General features: G+C 38.1%; 2 protein-coding genes across 9 annotated transcripts; one reads left to right on the top strand and one right to left on the bottom strand.

Moving 5' to 3' along the window:
- Positions 1-6,573: 6,573 nt before the first annotated feature.
- Positions 6,574-24,041, top strand: LOC1279737 (eukaryotic peptide chain release factor subunit 1). Of its 8 annotated transcripts, XR_009766185.1 has the most exons (9): positions 6,576-6,740; positions 7,601-7,715; positions 7,787-8,186; positions 8,267-8,512; positions 8,578-8,733; positions 8,799-8,996; positions 9,067-9,214; positions 9,573-9,920; positions 23,721-23,851. XR_009766185.1 is itself a non-coding variant. In XM_319502.4 (8 exons), exons 2-8 carry the CDS (start codon positions 7,630-7,632, stop codon positions 23,801-23,803), a joined length of 1,317 nt encoding a protein of 438 aa, XP_319502.1. In that variant the 5' UTR covers positions 6,574-6,740; positions 7,601-7,629; the 3' UTR covers positions 23,804-24,041. The 8 variants fall into 8 exon arrangements, 7 of the variants coding, with proteins under 7 accessions (XP_319502.1, XP_061514611.1, XP_061514616.1 ...); XM_319502.4 differs by lacking the exon at positions 9,573-9,920 and having other exon boundaries at positions 6,574-6,740; positions 23,721-24,041; XM_061658627.1 differs by lacking the exon at positions 9,573-9,920 and having other exon boundaries at positions 6,579-6,740; positions 7,591-7,715; positions 23,721-24,041.
- Positions 14,213-17,979, bottom strand: LOC133393480 (uncharacterized protein K02A2.6-like). The gene has a single exon (XM_061658626.1). It carries the CDS (start codon positions 17,977-17,979, stop codon positions 15,862-15,864), a length of 2,118 nt encoding a protein of 705 aa, XP_061514610.1. The 3' UTR covers positions 14,213-15,861.
- Positions 24,042-24,363: the final 322 nt, after the last annotated feature.

The raw sequence follows: 24,363 nt of genomic DNA, 5'->3' as shown, positions 1-24,363 counted from the left end.
ACAGTTTATGCATTATAACCCAAAGCAGGAACAGTAGAAGCATTAAACCCAAAACAAGAACTTAGTGACAAGAACCATCGTTCTTGTCAACAAAAGACAAACGTAACTAGCTTAGTGAAAACAATAACTTTCCAACATACAACCCGGAACCAAATGTGAGAAACCCTTAACTTCATTTGAGTATAAATAAAACCAACTCCGATCATGGCAAGTCAGATTCGTTCGGACTGTCAGGATAGGACTATGCCCATCCTACATCTATCGAGTTCTCATTTAAAGAGTTTAGATATGTCCCCCTGCCCAAGGTAAGGCCTCTAAACTCCAACGTTTCCAGTAAGGGAAACCTCCTAAAGGTTTCTATGATCGCCTGGACGATCAAGTGTCGAACGTCCGCTTCGAAGCAGTATCCACCTCAGTTCTACTTAATTCGGCAAACGATGACGAAGGCCACCCTGACCAACGCGAGTTCAAAGTTACTACATGACAACCGTCCCAAAATCGAACATACCGTGACTATCTCAGAACATACCACATGGCGACCGTAACAATCATCAAACATATTACAGTTATTGTATAAAAAATGGGTATTTTTAAAATATATAATGGGTACATGACCAACTATAACGATAGGACAGTTGGTCATCAACTGGCTCGGACATCATTTCCGAGCGAATCTAGAAGAAAGTAACGAAAAAGCCGCATCACAGTTGATTTTAAAGTACTTTTTCTAAATTCCCTTAAACTAGTGCAGTTTAAGGGAAGTTTAAGGCTCCAGTTTAAGGGAATTTGCTCGAATTCCCGATTATTCGTGCTTTAAAATGTCAGTTGGGGTAGCTTGGCCGTTATGGCATCGTCCGATGTCGTTCGGTACGGCCAAGCTACACGTACCGGACGGCATCGGACGATGCCATAAAACGTAAGACCGCAGACAAGAGATTTGCGTCGGGCCGGGCCGTGTCGGATCACAGCGGGCCGATTTTGTATGAGATTTGACAGTTGGCATTAACGGATTTATGGCATCGTCCGATACAAGGTGGATTAAAAATATCAGGTGGTGGATTAGGGCCTTTGGGGGGTCGCCATAGTTGAGGGACTTTACGTCATTTTAGAACCGTTAACCATTGGTTTCCGCACACAAAGCTTAGCAACCCAAATAACCAAATTGTCCTTAACCCACTGTAAAACCACTTCAAACCCACGTGGGTTTGTGGTGGTCGATTCAGTCGTTAACCCACCAAATTTTAGAACAATCGGAGCTGCCAGTTCCGATCCGATGTATTTATCTTGCCCACCCTTAACCCACCTTTTCCAAAAATGCTTCAAGGGTTGGCTAAGGTCAATATGCTGAACAGGATTTTAACTCTTCGATTGATTACATTCATTCACTTACATCACTGCACTTAAACTTCCGCAATATTATTAGTCTATAAACTATGGACTGACCAGCGAAATGGAAGAGTTCGATCGCAAGTAAACAAACACACATATACACATATTACACATGAATGTTTTACAACAAACCAACTTAAACACACACGTTTAAATGCTTCCTTTGCACAATTAAATAACATTTTATTACAGGTGAAACATGTTGAGCAAATAAATTGCCCGTGCATAAAAAACTAACTTCAACAACATTGAAGTGGCTGCTTCTGTGGCCGTGTGGCTTAACCCACCAAACTGATAGTTTTTTAGCTTTGTTTGATGGAACTGGATTTTTAGTACAAGAAATTGGTGGCGTTTTCGGTATCTTGGTTACATGGGAAATAGAACAGATTTCTTTGTTATTATGTGTATTTTTGTGTGTCTATTGATTTTATCGAAAAAATTAGATATATTAACAAAAGATTTGATGATTTGTTTATGCACGAAATTTAAAATCATGTGAGTATAAGTTCTAATCTCACGTAAATTGTCCATGCGGCTCGTAGATAATAAGGAATCAATGTGAAAATTGAAAAAAAATAATGATTTCTTAGTTTTTATCATAAAAAATGTCGAAAACACAATTAATTATAAAATAAATTCACGGAATAACACAAAATAACACACTTTAATCCATGTTTTAATGTTTAATAAGAACTCGCAAAGTCCAAAATATATTTTTGAAGAAAATTTAATCGAAAAAATGGGGTAGATAAATTATTTGAACAAATTTAATAAATGTAAACAAAGTTTGAATCCTGGGGACCTTACGTCAAGTGACGAATTGTCAAAATGCACTAGAGTCCACCACCTGATATTTTTAAATCCACCTTGGGCTCCAGTATAAAAATCGTGAAGGGCTGGTGCGGGATAATGAAATTTGTATGCAGAGAGTGACAGATGTCCCCCACAATGTCGCCCAGCAAAAGCGATAAAAATCAACCTTCTAAATACATTATCCTTGGGTGCGGAGTAATGAAATTTGTATGCAGAGAGTGACAATGTCCCCCACAATGTCGCCCAGCAAAAGCGATAAAAATCAACCTTCAAAATACATTATCCCTGAGTCAGGCGAGCTTTTTGGCGGCCACCGTCGCAAAACCATCGCAAAACGTCAAAACCGACGTCACAAGTACTGCAAACCGACGTCGCCAGCGAGCGAAACTCGCAACGATTTCGAGGCGCTGGCGACGGTCGTTTTTGACGTTTTGCGACGGTTATTGACCTTTCGAGCGAGCTTTTGCCCTGCGGGCCAGTGTGGCCAGATTATATTGGCAGATTTCGGCAGGAGCACTGATGAGAACGCAACCATTTAACCTTCGTTTCTAAGGCTAGAAATAGACGAACCGAGATCGTCGCGGTACCGCGAAATTCGCGCCTTGTTTATAACAGTTGTAGAACAGTTGGGCTGTCAAATCTTCCGCGCCTCCGATCGCGCCTTCTGTTTCGCAGAGATACCCAACTTCGGTATTCCTGAGATTTTCGCGGTAGCGCGAACCGATTGTTTTCACTTTTTCTGGTGAATTCGTTTGAAAAAACGTGTAGGGAAAAGAGTTTTGTATTTTATTTTGCATAAACTATGTGAAATAACCAACTTGATTCGAAAATTGATAAACATTATTTCTTTTTGGCACATTCAATCGTCACCAGACCTCGGATGGTTCCATACACGAACCGCAATTATCTCGCCTATCTGTCAGATTTTATAACAGAATTGACAGCTCAAGTCATACGCGATTTTCGCGGTACCACGACGATCTCGATTCGTCTATTTCCAGCCTAAGACCAAAAGTACACCCTCATCTTTATGACCACCTACCCGGGTAGGTCATACATTTTGTATGGGAGTTTGCATTTCTGGATGGTAAATTGATCATATCTTCTGTTTTAATTATAACCTCAAATTTTCAGGAAAGCTGCATGTAGAAAATTACACCGGGTGTGAAATTGGAGGAAAACTTGTGATATTTTGGGAATAAGAAAATAACGTGTAGACGGTTGAACTTTCACTTTGCTAATGTTTATTCACTTGTCTGTTTGAGTTCATTTGTACATGCTATAATTAATTACATAGTTCAGTTAATCCTCATCTAGTTCTTTGTTGATATTGTAGTTTTCAAGTGTTGTCTGTTTCTAATCCCGTTACCATAATTCGGTAAAAGTAATGCTCAGCCCTCTACGTTACGCTAGCGTTACGCGTAACGCCTGTTAATCACAAACCCAAGCACATTTTTGAACGTTTGTTTTAACCGCCTTGGATGAGCAAATTAAGAGATAATCATGTCTTATTATTGTTTACTTTTATATGATAGTTAGAAAAGCTTTGTTGATAATTAGAAAAGTTGTCACAACTTCAAGAATTATAATTTTAACAATCTTAAAAATAAAAGATGTAAATAATAAAAAAATGATTATTTTTTTATTTACCCAGTTATTGATAACGTAGTTTAATGAAATACTTACAAGTATTTATTAACTTCATTAACCTCATTTTAAAAAGAGCCCTTGCATCTAAAGTAATTTTTATTCAAAATGGCCAGAAACATAGATTGAAAAGGTAATAGTTATATTTCATATATATAATTTAATTAAAAATATTTTAATATTTTATATTTTCTAATCATCGAAAATGTTACTCCGATTGAAAGCTTTTGGGGTGTTCATGAGCTTCCTTCTTTCAGACTTTTTTTCATTAATCATAATGCAACAATGAAAAATATTAAACCTGTTATTTAATTGTTATTTAAAAATTAAATCTCCTTGAAATCGGTTCATCTTACAGCAATTAACTTTTTTTTCATCTCAATTTAAAATATTTTTTATTCAAATAATGTACACTGGTCGGTCGCCTGGATGACAAAACTGTAGTAAAAATGCTGCTTGGGAATATTTTAAGGGATGTAACGTTTCTCCAATGATGTTGAAAAAATCCATTTTAATCGCTAAAATGAAATCAAAAAAGTTTCTTTTACTTTTTAATAATATTTCTACAATTATAAGACGGCAAAAATGCAAACTATAATTGATCGATCGCTACAAACTGCCAATTCAATTTTTCTCAGCTCCATCGTTCTTTGCATGCTGAGGAGAATTCTCTAACCGAAAATGCTGTCAGTCGCTGTCAAAGCATGCTGTCAGTTACTTTCTCAGCTACATTCTCGGTGTATGTAGAAACGCTCTGGAATTTTTCGTAGATTTTTTTAGAGTAATTAAACTGTTTTTAAGAATTAAAATTTTCAATACCCCTATTCCAGGCACTACCGGGCTACCCGGGTAGCCAGCAACTTTGGTAGCTTATAACTTTTGAATGCGTAATCCAATATTGATGCAATATTATGATGAAAATTAAACAAACTAATGCAGTTTCTGTAACTGCAAAAAGCCATAAAAAAGATAAAGGAGTTTTGATTTGAATAAAAACCGTTACATTATAACTCTTGCTGGTAGAAAAACCCCAACATCAAACAAACTTCACACACATAGTTTTAGTTCAGTGTCTTTACAATGTATAATCAACATAACTTACCAATAGAATCCATTTTATCAAGTTTTGCATCGGTCGCAGATGTGCATTTTATAAAATTATTATGTCCGCCCAAATAGCCAGAATTGCTTAAGCAGCTCATTTTGGCACGCTAAAGATCGCTGTTCTAATTCGCCTTTTGCAGTAGATAAACAGCATCAAAGTTCTATGTGGGTCTTTCAAACAGCGCCTAAGCAGCTTCCTTATGCCACGATGCCAGGGATTATTTTTCTTTGTGTTTTATTTTCAAGCAAGCGTCATCGATGAAATAAAAAACAAAATTTGTTTGGTTTAAACACATATGTATATTTTTAAATCTTTTGTATTGATAAATTACACAAATTTTTACACAATCTACTGATAATTCACAATCGCTTCACTCAATATTCATTCTTCAAGTAACGAATCTAACTTGTGCAGCAGCAATGAGATTATTGCCGGCGTCCGTCTTTGACACTTTGACAAGAGCCACCTTGAACCGATGTCATGCATTAAAAAGCTATAAAGTTCCACCAAGTTCAGTACCCTTTCTTAACAAGCCTTCAAGTTCCATCATGAACCCTACGCATAGTGCTAATCAGCCGCAAAGTTCCAAAGAGTACCATGTGCCTGTTAAAAAGCTCCATAGTTCCGCAAAGTACCGTCTATCTCTTAATCAGCCACAAAGTACGACATCGGAACGATTTTTCGTTAAACAGCCCTAAATCAGCTATAAAGTACGAGCTGGCTATTTGGGCGGTGTGTTGTAACGGTTTTTATTCAAATCAAAATTCCTTAATCTTTTTGATCGCTCATAGAAAAGTTCTGAAAAATTTATACAATACGTGTAACATACAGTTCTCAAAACTTTTGGAGCCATTTTGCTGTGAAAATTTTGTAAAGTACTGAAAACAAAACTTTTGACATTTTGTAAATATTTTCAAAAAAAATCCTTTCAACTTTGAAAAACTATAACTAAATATCGGTACTGAGTTGAACCAATCTATGCACAGTTATAGAAACTGCATTAGTTTGTTTATTTTTCAACAGAATATTGCATCAATATTGGATCACGCATTCAAAAGTTATAAGCCTCCAAAGTCGCTGGCTACCGGGGTAGCCCGGTTGCCTGGAATATGATGTTTTTTTTTGGTTGCTAGTGACAGGGCTAACCAACACTTGTATGCAAAACTCAGTGGCGATATTTTTCAACCCTCGAACCAGTAGTGTTAACTTTTTTCCACAGGAATCCGCAATACAGGCGGTCCCCGAGATGCACGGCAAAGTGGTTAGCAAAGAGGTGTCGTCATGTAGAACAATTGGGCATCGAGGCATTAGAAAAAAAGTACAAAACCAGGATCGACGGCAGTTGTGTAATATGCGACGAATGTTGCTGGTATTTGGATATGATAAATGAATTGTTTTCTTTAATAAACATTTGTTTAGCACTAAAATTTGTATAAGAAAACACCTCCTCTATATAGCACTTTGGTTCGTTCGAGTTGGATGACGTGTTCGATTGGTGCCAGAGCACCGCTTTCATCTTGTCATATTCATACACCTTGGTCCTCTCAAAGGTGTTTTTGACCACCGTATTTGCTTTATGTATTTTGGTATTCCACCACCTAATCTGCTTCAAGCACCTAGGTTTGCCCCGTTCCTCAAACACACTCCTATAGGCAGAACACACGAGTTTCTTCGCCAACCACATGTGAAAGTAACCTGTATCGTCGTCTACAACTAAATTATCAATATTTAGCACGCGATTTCCTCCTTCGTGTCCTTCGCGATAATTTTGTAGCAAATCCTCTTCGTAAGTGAATCGTATATTACACACTGTTATCAGTGGTTGTGCGAATTGTTTCTTTTGTTCATTTCCTTTGCTGTTCCTTCCTCTTATATGAAGACATCTTTGTCCATGTGGCAATCACAAATAGTCGTAAACGGATATGATAATACATACTAGATCTAGAAAATCAACCCTATTAGAGAGAAACAAGATGTTAAGAGCATTGCACTGCTATTTAGTTTACGCTTCCACATTGGCAGTCAGAGCTTACAACTTCCAACTGTAGACCATATGTTATTGAAACTATTATTGATTAGTTACAATGATCAAGTGCAGTGAGTGTGTGTCTTGTTAAGATTGATTTTTTTTTTTATCATTCATCAATTATGGTGAACATGCGAGCAAGTTAAACATGCATGGTGCCAGTGAGATTAATTGTAGTTAAGCAGATTTGACAGTTCACCAATACGTTGGTAATGTATGTTAAAACGACATGACAGTAGCTGCCAGAAAATGGGAAAAGTACAATCAAGCAAGGATGGAATTAAAGAATACAGCAAGACTGTGTGAAGAAATTTCAAATTTAATTTTACGTCATTTGTGCCACGAATGACGTTTTCTTATACGGCGAGCATAAAGATTTTTATTTCGTTTGTGTTTTATCTTTTTCAAAGCAAAATTAAAAGCCTCTAAATAAAAGTTCAGTTCCTTAGACAACCCTAGAAACAATTCCCAGAAACTTGTGGTATTTAAAGATTTTGATTAGAGATCTGCAATAAGATCTGCATCGTAACATTAGAAGCTCCAACATATCGTGATCATATTTATTCATAAGTCGTAAATCATTTAGTGTGAACAAAATTTCTACAAATAGTCTCGAACAGGTTTAGCTGTACAAAAGACATCCAGCAACATGTCTTTCGATGAAACATCGGCCGATCGCAATGTGGAGATTTGGAAGATCAAAAAGCTCATTAAAAGCTTGGAAATGGCCAGAGGGTAAGGAAAATCTAACAATCGAAGCTATTATTTGGCCTGTTTCGTAACAAGCGGTCCTTTTGTTATTGCAGTAATGGAACGAGTATGATTTCTTTAATCATACCTCCTAAGGATCAAATCAGTCGCGTAAGCAAGATGCTTGCCGATGAGTTTGGAACCGCATCAAATATTAAATCCCGTGTAAACCGTCTATCTGTTCTCGGCGCAATTACGTCTGTTCAACACAGATTAAAACTATACACCAAAGTGCCTCCAAATGGATTAGTCATTTACTGTGGTACAATCGTGACTGAAGAGGGAAAGGAAAAAAAGGTTAACATCGATTTTGAACCGTTCAAACCAATCAATACCTCCCTTTATTTATGTGACAACAAATTTCACACTGAAGCACTAACTGCACTTCTGGCCGATGACAATAAGTTCGGCTTTATTGTTATGGATGGTAATGGAGCTCTGTTTGGCACGCTGCAGGTAAATCGTTTTTATAAATGTTGTTAATAAGTAAATTAGCATTTGAGCAATTGAAAGAAACACCGGATTCATTATTGCAGGGAAACACTCGTGAGGTGCTTCATAAATTTACAGTCGACCTACCGAAAAAGCATGGGCGTGGTGGACAGTCGGCGTTGCGTTTTGCAAGATTGCGAATGGAAAAACGTCACAATTACGTACGAAAAGTAGCTGAGGTTGCAACACAACTGTTCATTACCAATGATAAACCCAACATTGCCGGATTGATTTTGGCCGGTAGTGCAGACTTTAAAACTGAGCTTAGCCAGTCTGATATGTTCGATCCAGTAAGTATATCAATTTTTTTTCCTTTTTGTGTGAAACCAAAGTTTTTTTTTATTATTCTTTGCAGAGATTGCAATCAAAAGTTATAAAACTTGTTGATGTGTCTTATGGAGGAGAGAATGGTTTTAATCAGGCAATTGAGCTAGCAGCTGAGTCTTTACAAAATGTTAAATTTATTCAAGAAAAAAAACTTATTGGTAGATATTTTGATGAAATATCTCAGGTAAGATTAAATCTTTAACACAATTTTGATGTCTAGTAATGCATTGTCGTCGACAATCGTCGTAGGATACTGGTAAATACTGCTTTGGTGTGGAAGATACTCTTAAGGCCCTGGAGTTAGGATCTGTAGAAACACTTATATGCTGGGAAAATCTGGATATTCAGCGTTACGTTTTAAAGAATCATGCTAGCGCAACGTCTACGACAGTATTACACTTAACACCCGAGCAAGAAAAGGACAAATCTCATTTCACTGATAAAGAGGTTACAACATGTCTTTACTACATTGAAATATAAATACATGTTATTTAATTAATGTTTATTTTGGTTTTAGAGTGGCGTTGAGATGGAATTAGTCGAATCGCAACCTCTGCTTGAATGGTTAGCGAACAACTATAAATGTTTTGGGGCTACGTTGGAAATTATTACGGATAAATCACAAGAAGGTAGTCAATTTGTACGTGGTTTCGGAGGAATAGGAGGTACGTAATAACGTGTTTCTTTAAAAGAAAATGCACATACTTATATATATATATATATATATATATATATATATATATATATATATATATATATATATATATATATATATATATATATATATATATATATATATATATATATATATATATATATATATATATATATATATATATATATATACATATATATATATATATACACATATACACATATATGTATACATATATTATTGCTAACTTATTGCTACATAATCTTCTCTTCCCTTTTCCAACGCTTTCACTCGGGTTTCGTATAATTATGGATTTATACTCAAAATTTATGTTTGTTCGTTTCACTATTTTTATCGATTTTACTCAGGAATTCTCCGTTATAAAGTGGATTTCCAATCCTTACAAGCAGATGAACCATTGGATGATGTTGATTTGGATGATTATTAATTTGTTTATCATTCATAGTCTATTTATTACAAGCATACACTATATGCTCATCATAATTGCACTACGAAGAATTACAAAAGGATGTCCTTTATTTATTTATCTTATATTTTTTTAACGTATCGATCAATTTGGTGATCGATGCCTTATATTGGCTTTAAAGCTTAGTAATATGTCTATACATTTGTGCCATTCAGTTCTTGCTACGCGGTTTAACTCATAATTGATGGTTCAATATCAAAAATATTATATTACTGCCATTTGAGCTAAGGTAGTTTTTTTAAATCTCAAAACATATTTTATTTTTTCATTTATTAGCTTGTAGTGTATTAATCATGTGAATCATTGTGATCATTACAATGTGAATGGATTGCAATTGCTGTTTTTTTTTAATCATACAGTTTTTAGCGCATGCGTTATGGTGATTATGGTATATGGTATTTTTTTTACAAAAAAAGTATTATTATGTTGTTTTTTGCTACTCGTTTTGCTTCACATTCTCTATCTAATTTGTTTCTTACTGTAGTAAATTTCAATATTTTTTTACATTTGGATAGCAATATCCTAATCTATATAATATAAGCTCAGGTAGCGCGGATTTTGATTTTCGCGCGGAATTTTCGTTTGGTGCCGATTTCGCGCGGTTCTACTATTCATTTACGTGGATTTTGCGGAAATGAGATAATAACCTATACATTATATTTCGTTATGATTCCTTCTGTGTCAAACACCCCAGAATCGAAATCGATAAACTTGCGTTCTAAAAATTTACATTAGCACGATGAACGAAACATAATTAATCTCTAGGATTTAATTCAACTCCAGCTTTGTATATGATACTAAACGTGATAGTGAGTGGCAGTCAAAGTGTGAATGAGCGGAATGAGAAAGCTGATTTTGTTTAAATGCAATTCGATGCAAAACATGACTTAATACATACCATTCAAAATATGACGAAGCTTATGTTCTTCCATCTGTATTCCACTTGTTTTTGACATAGCAACAGCTGATTTTCCTCAGGTGAAAATATTCGGCCTGAAGTAGCTAAACTTCCTTTAGACCACCTTGTCATGATAAGCAAGGATTTGCCGAAAAGTCAACCAACACCTTGAGCGCAAAATAAACAGCTAGCTAATTCGTGAAAGAGGATTCCTACTCGTTGATACAGGGTTATTCTTAGCCAGTGCTGCAAAATGTCACTGTCAGTAGTAAAAAAAAATCTAGCTGAAACAAAATCCATATCAGCATCACATACTGAATTGTGATGATCAGAGGTGACACTCAAACAGTTGATGTGACCAATACATGCTTGGGGACATTTTAACAACCAACGCTCAGTCAGTCGCTTAGTTATGACTTTTTTTTTTTACTGTGAGTAGTTCTGCAAACCCGGTCTGGTGGTACAGTCGTCAACTCGTACGACTTAACAACATGCCCGTCATGGGTTCAAGCCCCGTATAGACCGTGCCCCCATACGTAGGACTGACTATCCTGTTATGGTAACAATAAGTCATTGAAAGCCAAGCTCACTTCACTAGTGGGTACTGGCAGGCCTTGACCGACAGCGGTTGTTGTGCCAAAGAAGAAGAAGAAGTTCTGCAAAATATCTCTGACACAATCATGACAAGGTAATAGATTCAATAGAGTAAAGAATAATATGTTTCGTATTTTTTTATATTGACTTTGATAATCTTATATCAACGTTTTACAGCGAGCGTAGAGAAAATTATTTTCTAATGAAGGGGCGTATCAGCAAATCGATCGAATAATACGAAAATTAGGTATATTTTAGTAAAAAAACTAAAAATAGTAAAACTCGGTGTACTATCTCGGCCGGTAGTGTCCGGACCAGAGCGGAGACAAAAATATAAATTTGGATGGCGTTAAGGAATTTTATATTTGCATATCTCGAGAACGGGTAGACCAATCGGGATAAAGTTTGATAAGTGAGTCGGGATCAACGAATTCTGCAAAAAGCTTGTAATTCCGATTCTGATACCAGCTAACTCCAAACAAACCCGGACGACTCGGGAAGACTCCAGACTGCCCCGGCAATTCCAGACCTCTTCGGACTATTCCAATTAAGACAATCAACATGCTTTCTTCTTCTGCCCAACGAAGCAGACAAAGCCAGGGCATTCTGATTTCGTTGCATGGGACTACTCGCAAGAGTGTCATGACCATCGCGATCATCACCGCCAGACAAAATATCACGACCTAGTGATTGACCAAAAATTCGTTGAAAAAATATCACCCGTCCGATCACATAAGCTAAGCTGTTTGATAGCGTCGGATCACATGAGTTTTGTTGATAATTTCATTCAGCTCAGCTTTGTCAGTCAGAGTATCAGGCTTGGCCCAAGCACTCAAATGTCATTTTCGGCATATCATGAAGCGCTTTTAATGATTATCAGTAATGATTATCACCAAAAAGCGTGATGGTCTTTGTTTTCGGTAGTCACCATCGCATGATGTTCACGACATTTTGATGCACTGTTCTTAGCCCACATCATCCACAATGCTTTCAAGTTTGAAATGCCTTCAAAGGTTCTGGCAATGAGGTCTCCTAGTTCTCGAAGGTAGTTTACTACTACTCCTCATAACGAGTTTTTCGCATAACCAGGAAATCTAAATGATAAACAAATACCACTCATAACCAGCAAAATGTCGCATAATGAGTAAACTCATTTGTGTTTCTGGTACGCTTTTCGGTGCGGATGTGAAAGCAAGATCATGAGCGATAAACATGGATCATTTCTTTGATTCTAATTATCGCTCAGGCCAATAAGAGCTTTGATCTAGTAGAACAGTGGTCTCCAACCTGTGTTCCGCGGACCACTTGTGGTCCATGGCGTTAACAGATGTTGATGTAACAGATTTTTTAAATAGAAATTTTTATTACTATACATATCATGCAATTTTTTCCCCACAATCAATGTTACATTTTCATCAGGCATCTCTAGAATAAGATTCAAACACATTTTTGATCAAAAACTTTCAACTAAGCATACAAAATGTATGTCTTTAAAATATATGGGCCGCGGCAAATCTATTTTCAAAGCCAAGTGGTCCGCGATCTTAAAAAGGTTGGAGAGCACTGCAGTAGATGATCTCTAACTGGAGTGCTTTTAAACGGAGGTTCGCTCACTGAAGTGTTTCTTAGTTAAAAACACAAACGTCAAATCATGAAACATCCGGAGTCATCACAAATGTCCATTTTTCTCACAATATTTATTTGACCACGTTTGCTATTGCTTTACTATCTCGCAAATTGCTATTACAAGATTTTCGAGGAGTATATCGATATGTTCAGCGAGTTGTAGTTTTGTTCAGATAAAGTATTGTTAGGAAGTATTCGTTGACTTGTTCGGCAATACTGTAGTGTTGTCAATTGTTTTGTTTACACCGTGTGCCGCAGCGTTTAACTTTTTATTTTTAAATGTCCTAAAAGTAGCAAATAATCATTCCCCAAGCTTTTTAATGCATAAATTAGTTGAAACCAGCATATTTTTTCGAAAACCGTTACTTCACCTACTGATGAGAATGATCCAAGCTTCGTCCATGGGTTACGAAAGTGACAGATCTACAGTATAACCGAACATGTCAACGCATACAGTCTGAACTCTCTGGTTGAATTTCGATTCGATGCCTACTATTGAATATGTGCTTTTTAGTTGGCACGTTTTTCCATAGCAAAAATTTATGATTTTTTCTCGGCAAGCCATGAGATTTTTGTGAAATTTTCAAAATTCGGTTTTCCCATAAAACTCATGGTTTTTAATTGAACTGTCATCCAACTATCGAGCGTCCAACTAAACAGCATGCCAACTAAAAAGCGTTCAACTATTGAATTCTGACTGTACTTCCGAACAATTTTACGTCTTGCTGAAAGAGTGTATTATATGCCTGAACAAAACTACAACTCGCTGAACATGTCTACATAATCTTCGAAATCCCTGTATTTAGATGAACATAAATGAAAAAAGAGTAATTTATTCGTGCCGTTTTACTGTGCCGCAGCGTTTAACTTTTTATTTTTAAATGTCCTAAAAGTAGCAAATAATCATTCCCCAAGCTTTTTAATGCATAAATTAGTTGAAACCAGCATATTTTTTCGAAAACCGTTACTTCACCTACTGATGAGAATGATCCAAGCTTCGTCCATGGGTTACGAAAGTGACAGATCTACAGTATAACCGAACATGTCAACGCATACAGTCTGAACTCTCTGGTTGAATTTCGATTCGATGCCTACTATTGAATATGTGCTTTTTAGTTGGCACGTTTTTCCATAGCAAAAATTTATGATTTTTTCTCGGCAAGCCATGAGATTTTTGTGAAATTTTCAAAATTCGGTTTTCCCATAAAACTCATGGTTTTTAATTGAACTGTCATCCAACTATCGAGCGTTCAACTAAACAGCATGCCAACTAAAAAGCGTTCAACTATTGAATTCTGACTGTACTTCCGAACAATTTTACGTCTTGCTGAAAGAGTGTATTATATGCCTGAACAAAACTACAACTCGCTGAACATGTCTACATAATCCTCGAAATCCCTGTATTTAGATGAACATAAATGAAAAAAGAGTAATTTATTCGTTCAAGTCAAAGCCACTGAAAACAATAAATTCATCAAATCGTCAGCGAATATTGTACGCTAGCTGGAGTTTGTTTACATCTCAGTTCGTGGTCACCTACAGTACTAAGTAATCGCTTTATAAAAAACTATTGCTAGGAGGAGAAGTGTCGTAATAATTCCCCGAACGCTCTCTTCCTTGCACCCACGATGCTATGCCCTCCACCCGAGCGGTACTCATCACTTCGTTCCCAGGGGCCGGCAACCTATCTTGTACTCTACAACATCTCCCCCTATTTAGTACCGGCGGTATTGCTCAATCCACTGAGGCGGTTTACGAATCCTCGTAGAACGTCGTAGAGGCCGTAACGGCGTTGATGAACCGCTATCTGCTGTAGCGAACCCCGTAGATGTTGCCGATCTTAGCTCTTCTGAGGACGATGACGAGGGACTCTCGGATTGCACCGCTGACGACTACAGTAGCGGTGAAGACGATGAGGATGATGGGGGTGATGACGATATAGCCAACGATGGCGATTCCGTATATTGTGCCCTAGCTATATCCGTGTTCATTTCAGCGTTTCCCTGCCTGCTAGCTCCCGATTGATTCGAGTTCATACCCCAAGCATCCAACAACACGTCTAACATACGGTACGAACGTGACTCATCAACGTTAAACGGACTTGATTGTTTATCACTCACTCGAGAACGCAACTGATTAATGTGGGATCGTAAATGTCTAATTTCTGTGGTAACAATCTCGTACATAACCGAGTCTAAACGCTTCCTGACTGTTCCGGATACCCATTTCCATTTGTTTCTAAAATACTGTTTTGCGTAAACGAGATCATTACATTCATATTTTCTTAATCGTATTCTATGTTTAACGTCTGTGCCCAAATCCATAGACGGTCGCAAAAGCTCCATGCATGTACGCATTTTACGCCCTATCATCACTTCTGCTGGCGATTGATTCCGTTCCAAAAGCTTATGCGGTATGCGTCATTAAGAAAATATCTATTGCTTCTTGCACTGTACCACCTACCCCCTCCATTTTCTTAAGTGCCCGTTTAAATGTATCCACAAATCTTTCCGCTTGCCCGTTGGATTGCGGATGGAAGGGGGCTGTCCGCAAATGCTCAATGCCGTTTAATGTACAAAATAGCTCAAACTCCGTGCTTACAAACTGCGACCCGTTGTCGCTTACTAAAACATTAGGCATTCCAAAACGGCTAAAAATTTCACGTAAAATCCTAATTGTTGCTCTTGCTGAAATCGTTGCTGTTGCCACTATCTCCGGCCTTTGAGAATAAGAATTGATGACTAGCAACCACTGCACACCGATGGCACCTTCTAACTTTTCACTCTATCTCTCGATCTATTCCGGGCCAATATACTTAGCTACTTGCCAGCGCTTTCGTCTTATCCATACCAGGATGGCCGTAATGTAGTTGTTGTAAACATCTTTCTCTCTGTGGCCCTGGTATTACCAACCGCTCACCAAAAAGTAAACATCCGTTTACGATGCACAGGGATTCACTCCTGCTTTGGAAATTTCGCAACTCTTGGTTCTCTACTTTCTTACTAGGCCATCCTTTGACCACATAATCTCTAACATTTCTTAATACCGGGTCTTAGTTGGTTTCGTTCAGTACTTCTTCTAATATCAATGGCATTATTTGCGTTACGCAGCCAATCATGGCTTGCAAATCCCTCTCTGTTTCGATGCTAGCAATAACATATTCTGCATCCGTTTTCTCATGATTTGCAATCAAGCGCGACAACAGGTCAGCATTACCAAATTTCTCCGTAGATACGTATTTAATGCTGAAATCATACAGCAGCAGCGTCAACGCCCAGCGTTGCAATCTATTCGCGGTATACACTGGTATTCCAGTGCGCGAGCCAAAAATACGCAGCAAGGGTGCATGATCCGTTTGGAGCGTGAAACGTCGCCCAAAGATCATTCGATGAAACTTAGTCACCGCATAAATTATTGCTAATCCTTCACGATCTGGCTGACTATAGTTTGTTTCAGTTTTAGTAAGAGCGCGTGATGCATGCTGAACTATTTTTATCGTGCCATCTGGCATTCTGTGTGTAATAGTGGCTCCTACTCTCACTGACGACGCATCAGCTGCCACTATTATCGGTTTCTTTGGGTCATAATAAGTCAGAAGGAGGTCTGAGCTTAACAACCGCTTAAACGTGTCAAACGCAATCTGACATTCTGGACTCCAATACCATTGCCCATCTTTTTTTAATAGCTCATCAAGCGGGTAACGAAGATTCCTCATTTGCGGCACAAACTTCCCATAATAGTTTATCGCTCCTAGGAATGAGCGTACTTCAGCAGGATTCTTCGGGGAAGGCATCTTCACAATCGCTTCAATCGTGGCAGGATCCGGGCGTTGTCCATCACGATCTAAAATATGACCAAGATATTTAATTTGCTTTTGGAAAAAGTTACACTTTTCAGGCCTTATTTTGAACCCATATTCCTGCAACTTCGCGAGCACCGCGCGAAGGTTTTCCATGTGGGTGTGTTCATCCGTTCCGCCAATCACGATGTCATCTAGGTACACCGCCACATCCTTTAACCCAGCTAGCATGGTCTCCATTAACTGCTGGAAGGCTCCTGGTGCGACCTTCACCCCAGGCGGATGTCGGTTATAAGCATATAACCCTCTGTGTGTGTTAACCGTTAGCAGCTCTCTGCACACTTGTTCCACTTCAACCTGTAGGAACGCATCGGTGAGGTCTATCTGGCTAAACATGGCCGAATTTGCCAAAGTTGAAAATATATCCTCCGGCAGCGGGATCGGATACTGGTGAGGCTGGAGTGCATCATTCAACCCCGTTGAGTAGTCGCCACATATACGAATGCTTCCACTCGCCTTGCGCACTACTACTATAGGCGCAGCCCAAGCTGAAAAATTAACACGGGTTATTATACCTTCTTTTTCCAGCCGGTCTAGCTCCTCGTCTACAGCGGGGCGCATCGCATATGAAACAGGACGCTTTGGACGAAATACGGGGGCTGCATCATTTTTCAGCTCCATCCTCACTTTTGCTTTCATGCAGTGCCCCAACTCGTGGGAAAATAATCCTTCAAAATCCCTAAATAATCCTTCAAAGTCAGCACCTAGTAACATCAGCGGCTCCTCAGTGACTCTCATCGTACATCGTTTAACTTGCTGCTTCAAAGCCACATGAGCACAAAATTCTCCTAGGATTTTCAGTTGGCTACCCGAAGCCGTTTTTGCCTTCACGGATGGCGGGCACAATGGAGGCTGTCCTATGGTCCTCCATTGCTCGATTGATATAATCGAAATATCAGCGCCCGTGTCCACCATCATTTTTATTGGCTCACCATTCAATATCACGTTCACGTGACCTTTGCCCTTACTGTTGACCATGTTCACGAGGACTGTTCTCACTTTGCTGTGGGTTTTCGATGCGATAAAACGTGCCGCTGCCCCACAGTGCCCTTCGTTATGACCATATTTTTGACACTGCCTGCACTTGTAATTTCTATACGTGCACTTTTGAGCATAGTGCCCCTCACCACAAAGCCAACATTTTGTAGTGGACTTAGCCGGTTGCATATCACGTTGCGTTGCTCCGTTACCGCGGTTCATTTGCCACTTTGGACCGTTTCGATTATACTTCCCGTCAGTCACGACGTTTATTTGTTTCTCGCTCTCTATCATCACGGCGTCCTTTTTCAATGTCACCATCTTTTGGCACATTTCGACTAACTGCGTTAGTGTGGTAACTTCGTTGTCCTCTATTCTGCTGAGCAACCGCAACCTTACATCGGCGTCTCTGTCGTCCTTCAGCCCGCACACAAACAAAAAACATTTAAACTGCTCCTCTGTCAGCCCCGCAAGCTCTGCTTCAACGACACTCTTATTTACGCGGCAACCGAACGTCACGTATCTTCCAAGCCACTTTTCTGCAACTGCAAGCACTTAAACCGCTTGCTGACCTCTGAGTCACGAGAACCAAACAGCGATTTCAGCGTACTTACAGTTTCCGCAAATTTGAAGTCTTTCGGCTTACGTGGCAGTACGTAGCTGGTGTACCGCTCATGCTCTGATTGCCCTAGCTTCCTCAGCAGCAGCCGCACCTTCGCGTCATCCTCCAGCTTACTGGCGTCCCTCTCGAACAGATCCTCATAACGCGAGAACCATCCGGCGAACGTCGTACTCTCCGGATCAAAGTGAAAATCTTTCACCTGGCCCTCCAGCACATCGCTAAGCTGCTCTGACCCATTCACGGTCTGCTTAAGCTGCGCTGTCTGCCAAATCTCGCCTATCAGCTTTTCCTGCTGCTTCATAAATGCTTGTTGCTGCTCCAGCATCATCTTGTGCTGTTGACGAAACAGCTCGTGAATCCAGCCGGGGCCAGAATCCGTTGGATCGACGCTTCCCGTGTCACCGCGATGGCCGCTGTGCGGTGGCCTCTCCCCCTCACCATTGTTCGTATGCTGGTTCCCTGCACCACTGGTATTCATTGTGCGTTTTCACTTTCGACGTTTGCACAGGTTCTTCTAACTCTCGTCGCCAATGTTGTATCGTTGTACTTTTACTGTTTATTTTTTCCTATCCGTACAATTACAATTACTATATCTTCGCAAATACCAGCAACGTCCGTACTCCGTCACGGTTCGTAGGAGAGAGCCCCGAACGCTCTCTTCCTTGCACCCACGATGCTATGCCCTCCACCCGAGCGGCACTCATCACTTCGTTCCCAGTGGCCGGCAACCTATCTTGTACTCTACAACACTTATAGCTTTCACTTGGATGACTTCAATAATGGTACATATGCGATCTGCAAGTAGATTGTAGATTTATTGGCAATGAATTAATCGACATAATATTTCAAATACAATTATGATGAACCTGGCTTATTTTTGAAAAAATCTAGCAAGAAATATCTATCTGCGGAACAACAAGCCTTCTTAGACACAAATCAAAATAAATTGTTGTAGTAATTTTAACAGTTTTTACATGAACAGTTCTTTGTACTCTGCAAATTTTTCTTCAATTATATATACCAAAAGCCGTGAGTTTTTAACACGTTATGTGTCAAGTGCCCGAAGGGCTCTTTCAGGGGCGTATACATTTAAATTTTCTAGAAGGTAGCTAGCGTCATGGTAATGCAAAAAATTGCATTACCGAAAATGCTCTCAGTAAATTGATAGACCGAAAATCAGTAAAACATGACATTAATATTAATGTTAATACTCAAATTCAGCAAAACTATTTATTACTGAACAGCTTTCAGTAAAAATATTATTGAAGCAAACTTTGGTATATATTATTGAAGCAAAATTTGCTGAGTACAAAAAATGTTTCGAAAGCGATTTGGAAACCAATGTAAAATGACTAAGAGATTATATCGACTTTTGATAAACAAGTTCTAATGAGTTATAACAAGAAATTCTTAAGGTGGCACACTTGCACCAAATTTCGCCTTTCGACCAAGTTTTACTAACTAGGGAAGAAAGAAATGGCCAGGATGGATAATTGATGATTCAGGGGTGTTTAAGTCATTGTTCAATGTGTGCTGCATATTTTGTTGCTGTTCAATTCTAGCGATCTTAAAATATTTCAGTTACTATTATTGATTTTTCATGTTTGATTGTGATTCCGCGGTAGGATTCATTTAGTTCATCATATTTTTGTGTGGTACCCATCTCTATACAACCTAAAATAATGTTTTTTTTTTTTTTAGAAAACTGCTTCGGTATCATTTTGAAACTTTTTATGAGAACCTTTAATATTAAATAATTACTATTTCTTAATAAGCATTCAAAAACAAGTGTCGTCATCGCTCGACTTTCATGATGTTTTCTCGTAGATCTTTTCAAAAAATATAAGCTATATTTTTGCAGCGCTATAACCGAGCGCTTGATAATAGCTGGTTGCAAAAATCCGCAGCTGTTCTGAACCATGCTCCTGAGAGCTTGACAAATTTCCCTATATTCTTGCAAACCACTATAACAACTTTATACTTTTTCACTAACGATTTTTTACATTTTACCGAGTGCTTCAAGTATAGGTAGTCCTCGAGCAACGAGGATGTAGAAATAGGCAGTTTTTAAATTTTAAAGTTCTTAGAGCAAGTTGTACTGATTTCCACATGGGTTAAATGCAAAATAAACTCCCTCCTGGTCGAATTTTCTGATTCTTTCAAGATGGTTTAAAATTGTAATTTTCTAAACCCTGTATGAAGAAGTTGTTATTGTTTTTATATTTTTGAACCTCTTGGGTCTCCTTCGCCTGTGTTAAGTTGTTTAGGTAACTTAAACCTTTGCCGCTTACTATACTGGTTAGTCAAACCTGTCCTCTGGTGAGTTGTGTGCTAACCTACTAAAACTACAACTTGATCATGCTGTACCTTTGTTTTTTTATAATTGTTAAATTAGGTTATTTTTTTAAAGGGTTATTATTTTTTTAAATTATTTGTGGTTCTCGGATAGAGTTTCATCAATATTAATGTTCACATTACAGGATTCCCTTAACTTTTTGTATCCGTTGCACTCTGTTAGTATTTGTTGGACTGAGATGTGTGTTCCGAAGTATTTGCAGAGTGATGGGGATTCTTATCATATTATTTGACAGTGAGTTAGTTTGGTATGATCAATACCCTGTCTTGATAGTACTTGTTGATATTTATTGTTATAAAGATCTGGCCATGGCTTGATCGTTAAGTTGATGGAATGTAATTTGTTAGATAATTCTTTTTACCATGTTTTTGCCAAGATCGTTTTTGCATTTTGTTATTTTATCTCGACTGGATTTTATATGTATATTTTTATATATGTATAAGTTCGAGGTTCTACCATAGTTTGCAAGTAGTGATAGGTCAAGTAACACTGTGCCACCACGCAGACACAGACCAGTACAATGTGCGAGCACAATTGTACATTTTATAAAATTGTGATGTCACACTGCGCACAATTTTGATGCTCCGCAGTTATTGTTTGCGCACAATTACACCGCGCTCTGACACCGATCGAACAAGACACCACATTTGTTTGGAATTTGATCGGTTCGAGACGATGTTTGTTTTGTTTGTCGGGGATGTTTGACGGGAAATCCTCACGTTTGTTCGACTCTGATTTGCGGGTTATACCAACGGGACACGAAGCGTAAACTCAAAAAGTTCACGCTTGATTTGTATGGTAGAGTATAAACTTCCCGTCAACAGATTATAGAGTTGTATGGCTTAAATCCAGTTTACGCCTCGTGTGACGTTCGTATAATTTCTGGTTCGATTGATGCGAGAGCGCGGTGTATCTGTGCGCGCTCAATAGCTGTGCGGAGCACAATAACTGTGCGTAGCACAAAAAGTGTGCGGAGCACAAAAAGTGTTCAAAGCACACTAACTGTGTGATAACACAGTAACACAGTAAGTGTAAGTACAGTGTGCGGTAACACAGTAACTGTGCGGTAACACAGTAACTGTGCGGTAACACAGTAACTGTGCGATAACACAGTAACTGTGCGGTCGCACAGTAGCTGTGTGCGCGCACAAAAACTGTGCGGGAATACAGCTACTGTGCGACCACGCATTAAGTGTGGTACCACGCACGCCCAGCACAGTAGATTGTGCGTGGTACCACAGCACCACTTAGTGAAAAGTGCTACTTGACCCAAGTTTGTCAGCTCATACGTTTCCTGAGATTTGTATATTGCTTGGAATCCAGCATAATGTAATATTGGACCTATTGCAGATTTCTTCTATTGAAATAATATGTGGGTCTTTTGTACGTCCATGTTCCAACGCTGCCAGAATGCTTGCACTATCAGTAAAAAATATGTTTGATTTGTATTCAATACAGTCCTCTTCGGCTATTGTGTTTATTGCAATGGCATCAGCTGAGAAAATGGAGGTAACTCCATTAAAACTAAAACTCCATGATCACAGTTTTATAGCGCATTTTGTATTATTGGAGTATATCCCACAACTAGCATGCTTGGAATTAATGGAACCGTCTGTGATTATTTTGTATTAATTAGAGTAGTTTAGATTTATATGGTCTATTTCGAGTTGATATGCTTGTGTAGGGATTGCTCTCGAGAGTTTTTGAATGGTCTAGTCTTTTTTTGGAGAGTTTTGGTTGCATGTTCGGTCTGATAACCGAGGAATTTTTAAAATATTAGGCAATTGGAGATTTGTAATGTTATTGTATTCTGAGTATGCTCCTTCAAGAAAGGATTTACCATCAAACCCCTTTTCGAGACAGTGGTAAGCTGATTCTACTTATGATGTATGTGAATGGAAGTTGACCGCTTTCGCACAGTAGAAAATTGATAGCGCTAGTTATAAACGAACCTGTAGCGTATGCAGCTGAATGGTAGATGGGAGCAATTCTTTTGTTAAATATTACTGACTGTTGTACAGCAGTTATGGTGACAGCCAGCATTTGATCAAGCGAAGCATGATCGTACGAGATGTTTTATATTTTCGGAAGCCTAACCTTTAAACAAGACTTATGTGGGATTTAGTAGAAGCTCTGAGAAAGTTGAAATGATGTGCATTGAATGTTAGCTTGGTACTAATAATTTCTCCTTGCACTTTGGATTTGTTTACGTTTGGAATTATTTGTTTTTCTATAGTGCTCTTTTTGTGTGGTTTGAAGTGGGTATGTTTGCAGGTGTGTAAAATTTTGCATTTATCTGGATCCACTTAAAAGCCAATTGATCTGCACCATTGGTTAAATTTGACAATTTCTTTTTGTAGCTTGAGTCTTGTTTCGTATGGGGAAGGGTCTGAGGAACTTGGGATTATATGTCATCTGCGTATATTAAAGGGAGTGAGTAATGTTTTGGGGGATTGATTGGAACATAGATTCGATACTTATAAGGAAAAGCAAGGGGACGAGGAATAATTATTATTGGGAGTTACGAATAGTTATGTTGAGTGACTATAATGGTTTTGCAATGTCTTATTTAAAATTGTAATTTTCTAAACCCTGCACGAAGAAGTTGTTATTGTTTTTATATTTTTGAACCTCTTGGGTCTCCTTCGCCTGTGTTAAGTTGTTTAGGTAACTTAAACCTTTGCCGCTTACTATACTGGTTAGTCAAACCTGTCCTCTGGTGAGTTGTGTGCTAACCTATTACAAAATGACTAGAACTACTAGAAAATGACAATGAACATAGCTCATTAACGTGCTGATAACACCAAACTACATTTTGAGATATTATTGTTTGAAAAGCAGGCAGCCGTGCACAAACATCATTTATGTTGCTTCCAGTATGATTTGAATTTTGCATTTGCATGATGTACAAATATTTACAGGTTTATGTTCAAATTTTATAATTTTATTTTATATTTTTATTGTATACCAATAGTGAGTGTTAAAAAAGTATTGAGTTTAATTGTTTAGATTTATATTTTTTATATTCTTTCCAAACAAGATTAAAAGGTCAATTGTTTATTGATAAGGTGTAATTTGCTTGTTATTTTTTTACAGGAATACTTCGTTATAAGGTAGACTTTCAAAGCATGCAGCTGGATGAATTGGATAATGATTGTTTCGACCTGGAAGACTATTAAACAACAACAAGCTGTTTTTAAAGTGCATGATTGACTATACATGCTAATGGAATAATAGTGATGTACACCTCTTAATATCCATCTTAAAAATTAAAAATATATAAAGCAAAGGATAAATTTGTAAGATCCCGTTCGAAATTGGAGAGATTTAAAAACTTCCATAAATACACCATTCTCCCAGAAAGCGAGAAAATGAAAAAAAGTCAGTTAGACGATTTATGTAGGCACGAAGTATAAATGTTTTGTTTTATTTTGCTACTCGATGCCTGTGGAAACAAGCAAAGAAAATAACGTTGAGAAATATATTAATTTTTGATAAACTAATTAAAAGGTCTCCAAACTTTTCAGAAATTCAGGGTTCAGTGTGTAGTATGTACGTACACGTCACAACTGGACGTCGATTATCGCGGTAGGTCAGTGTCTTCGCTTATATGTATCGAGATAGCACAACACTTTGTTCGAAGCGGATTTATCGCCACTCGATCGTCCAGGCGATCCCTTACTGGAAACGTTGGAGTTTATAAGCATTACCTTGGGAAGGGGACATAACTGAACTCTTT

This window comes from Anopheles gambiae, chromosome 3, assembly GCF_943734735.2.
Source record: "Anopheles gambiae chromosome 3, idAnoGambNW_F1_1, whole genome shotgun sequence".
NCBI lineage: Eukaryota > Metazoa > Arthropoda > Insecta > Diptera > Culicidae > Anopheles > Anopheles gambiae.
Note: the sequence above shows the minus strand (reverse complement) of the source record. Positions and strands in the feature narration are given on the sequence as shown.

Bases quoted from the DNA above. Each gene is read 5' to 3' on its own strand.
- LOC1279737 (XM_319502.4), top strand. From the start codon at position 7,630: ATGTCTTTCGATGAAACATCGGCCGATCGCAATGTGGAGATTTGGAAG. The intron at 7,716-7,786 runs GTAAGGAAAATC...TTGTTATTGCAG, and splicing joins AGCTTGGAAATGGCCAGAGG to TAATGGAACGAGTATGATTT. The intron at 9,215-23,720 runs GTACGTAATAAC...ATTTTTTTACAG, and splicing joins TGGTTTCGGAGGAATAGGAG to GAATACTTCGTTATAAGGTA.
- LOC133393480 (XM_061658626.1), bottom strand. From the start codon at position 17,979: ATGTGCCAAAAGATGGTGACATTGAAAAAGGACGCCGTGATGATAGAG.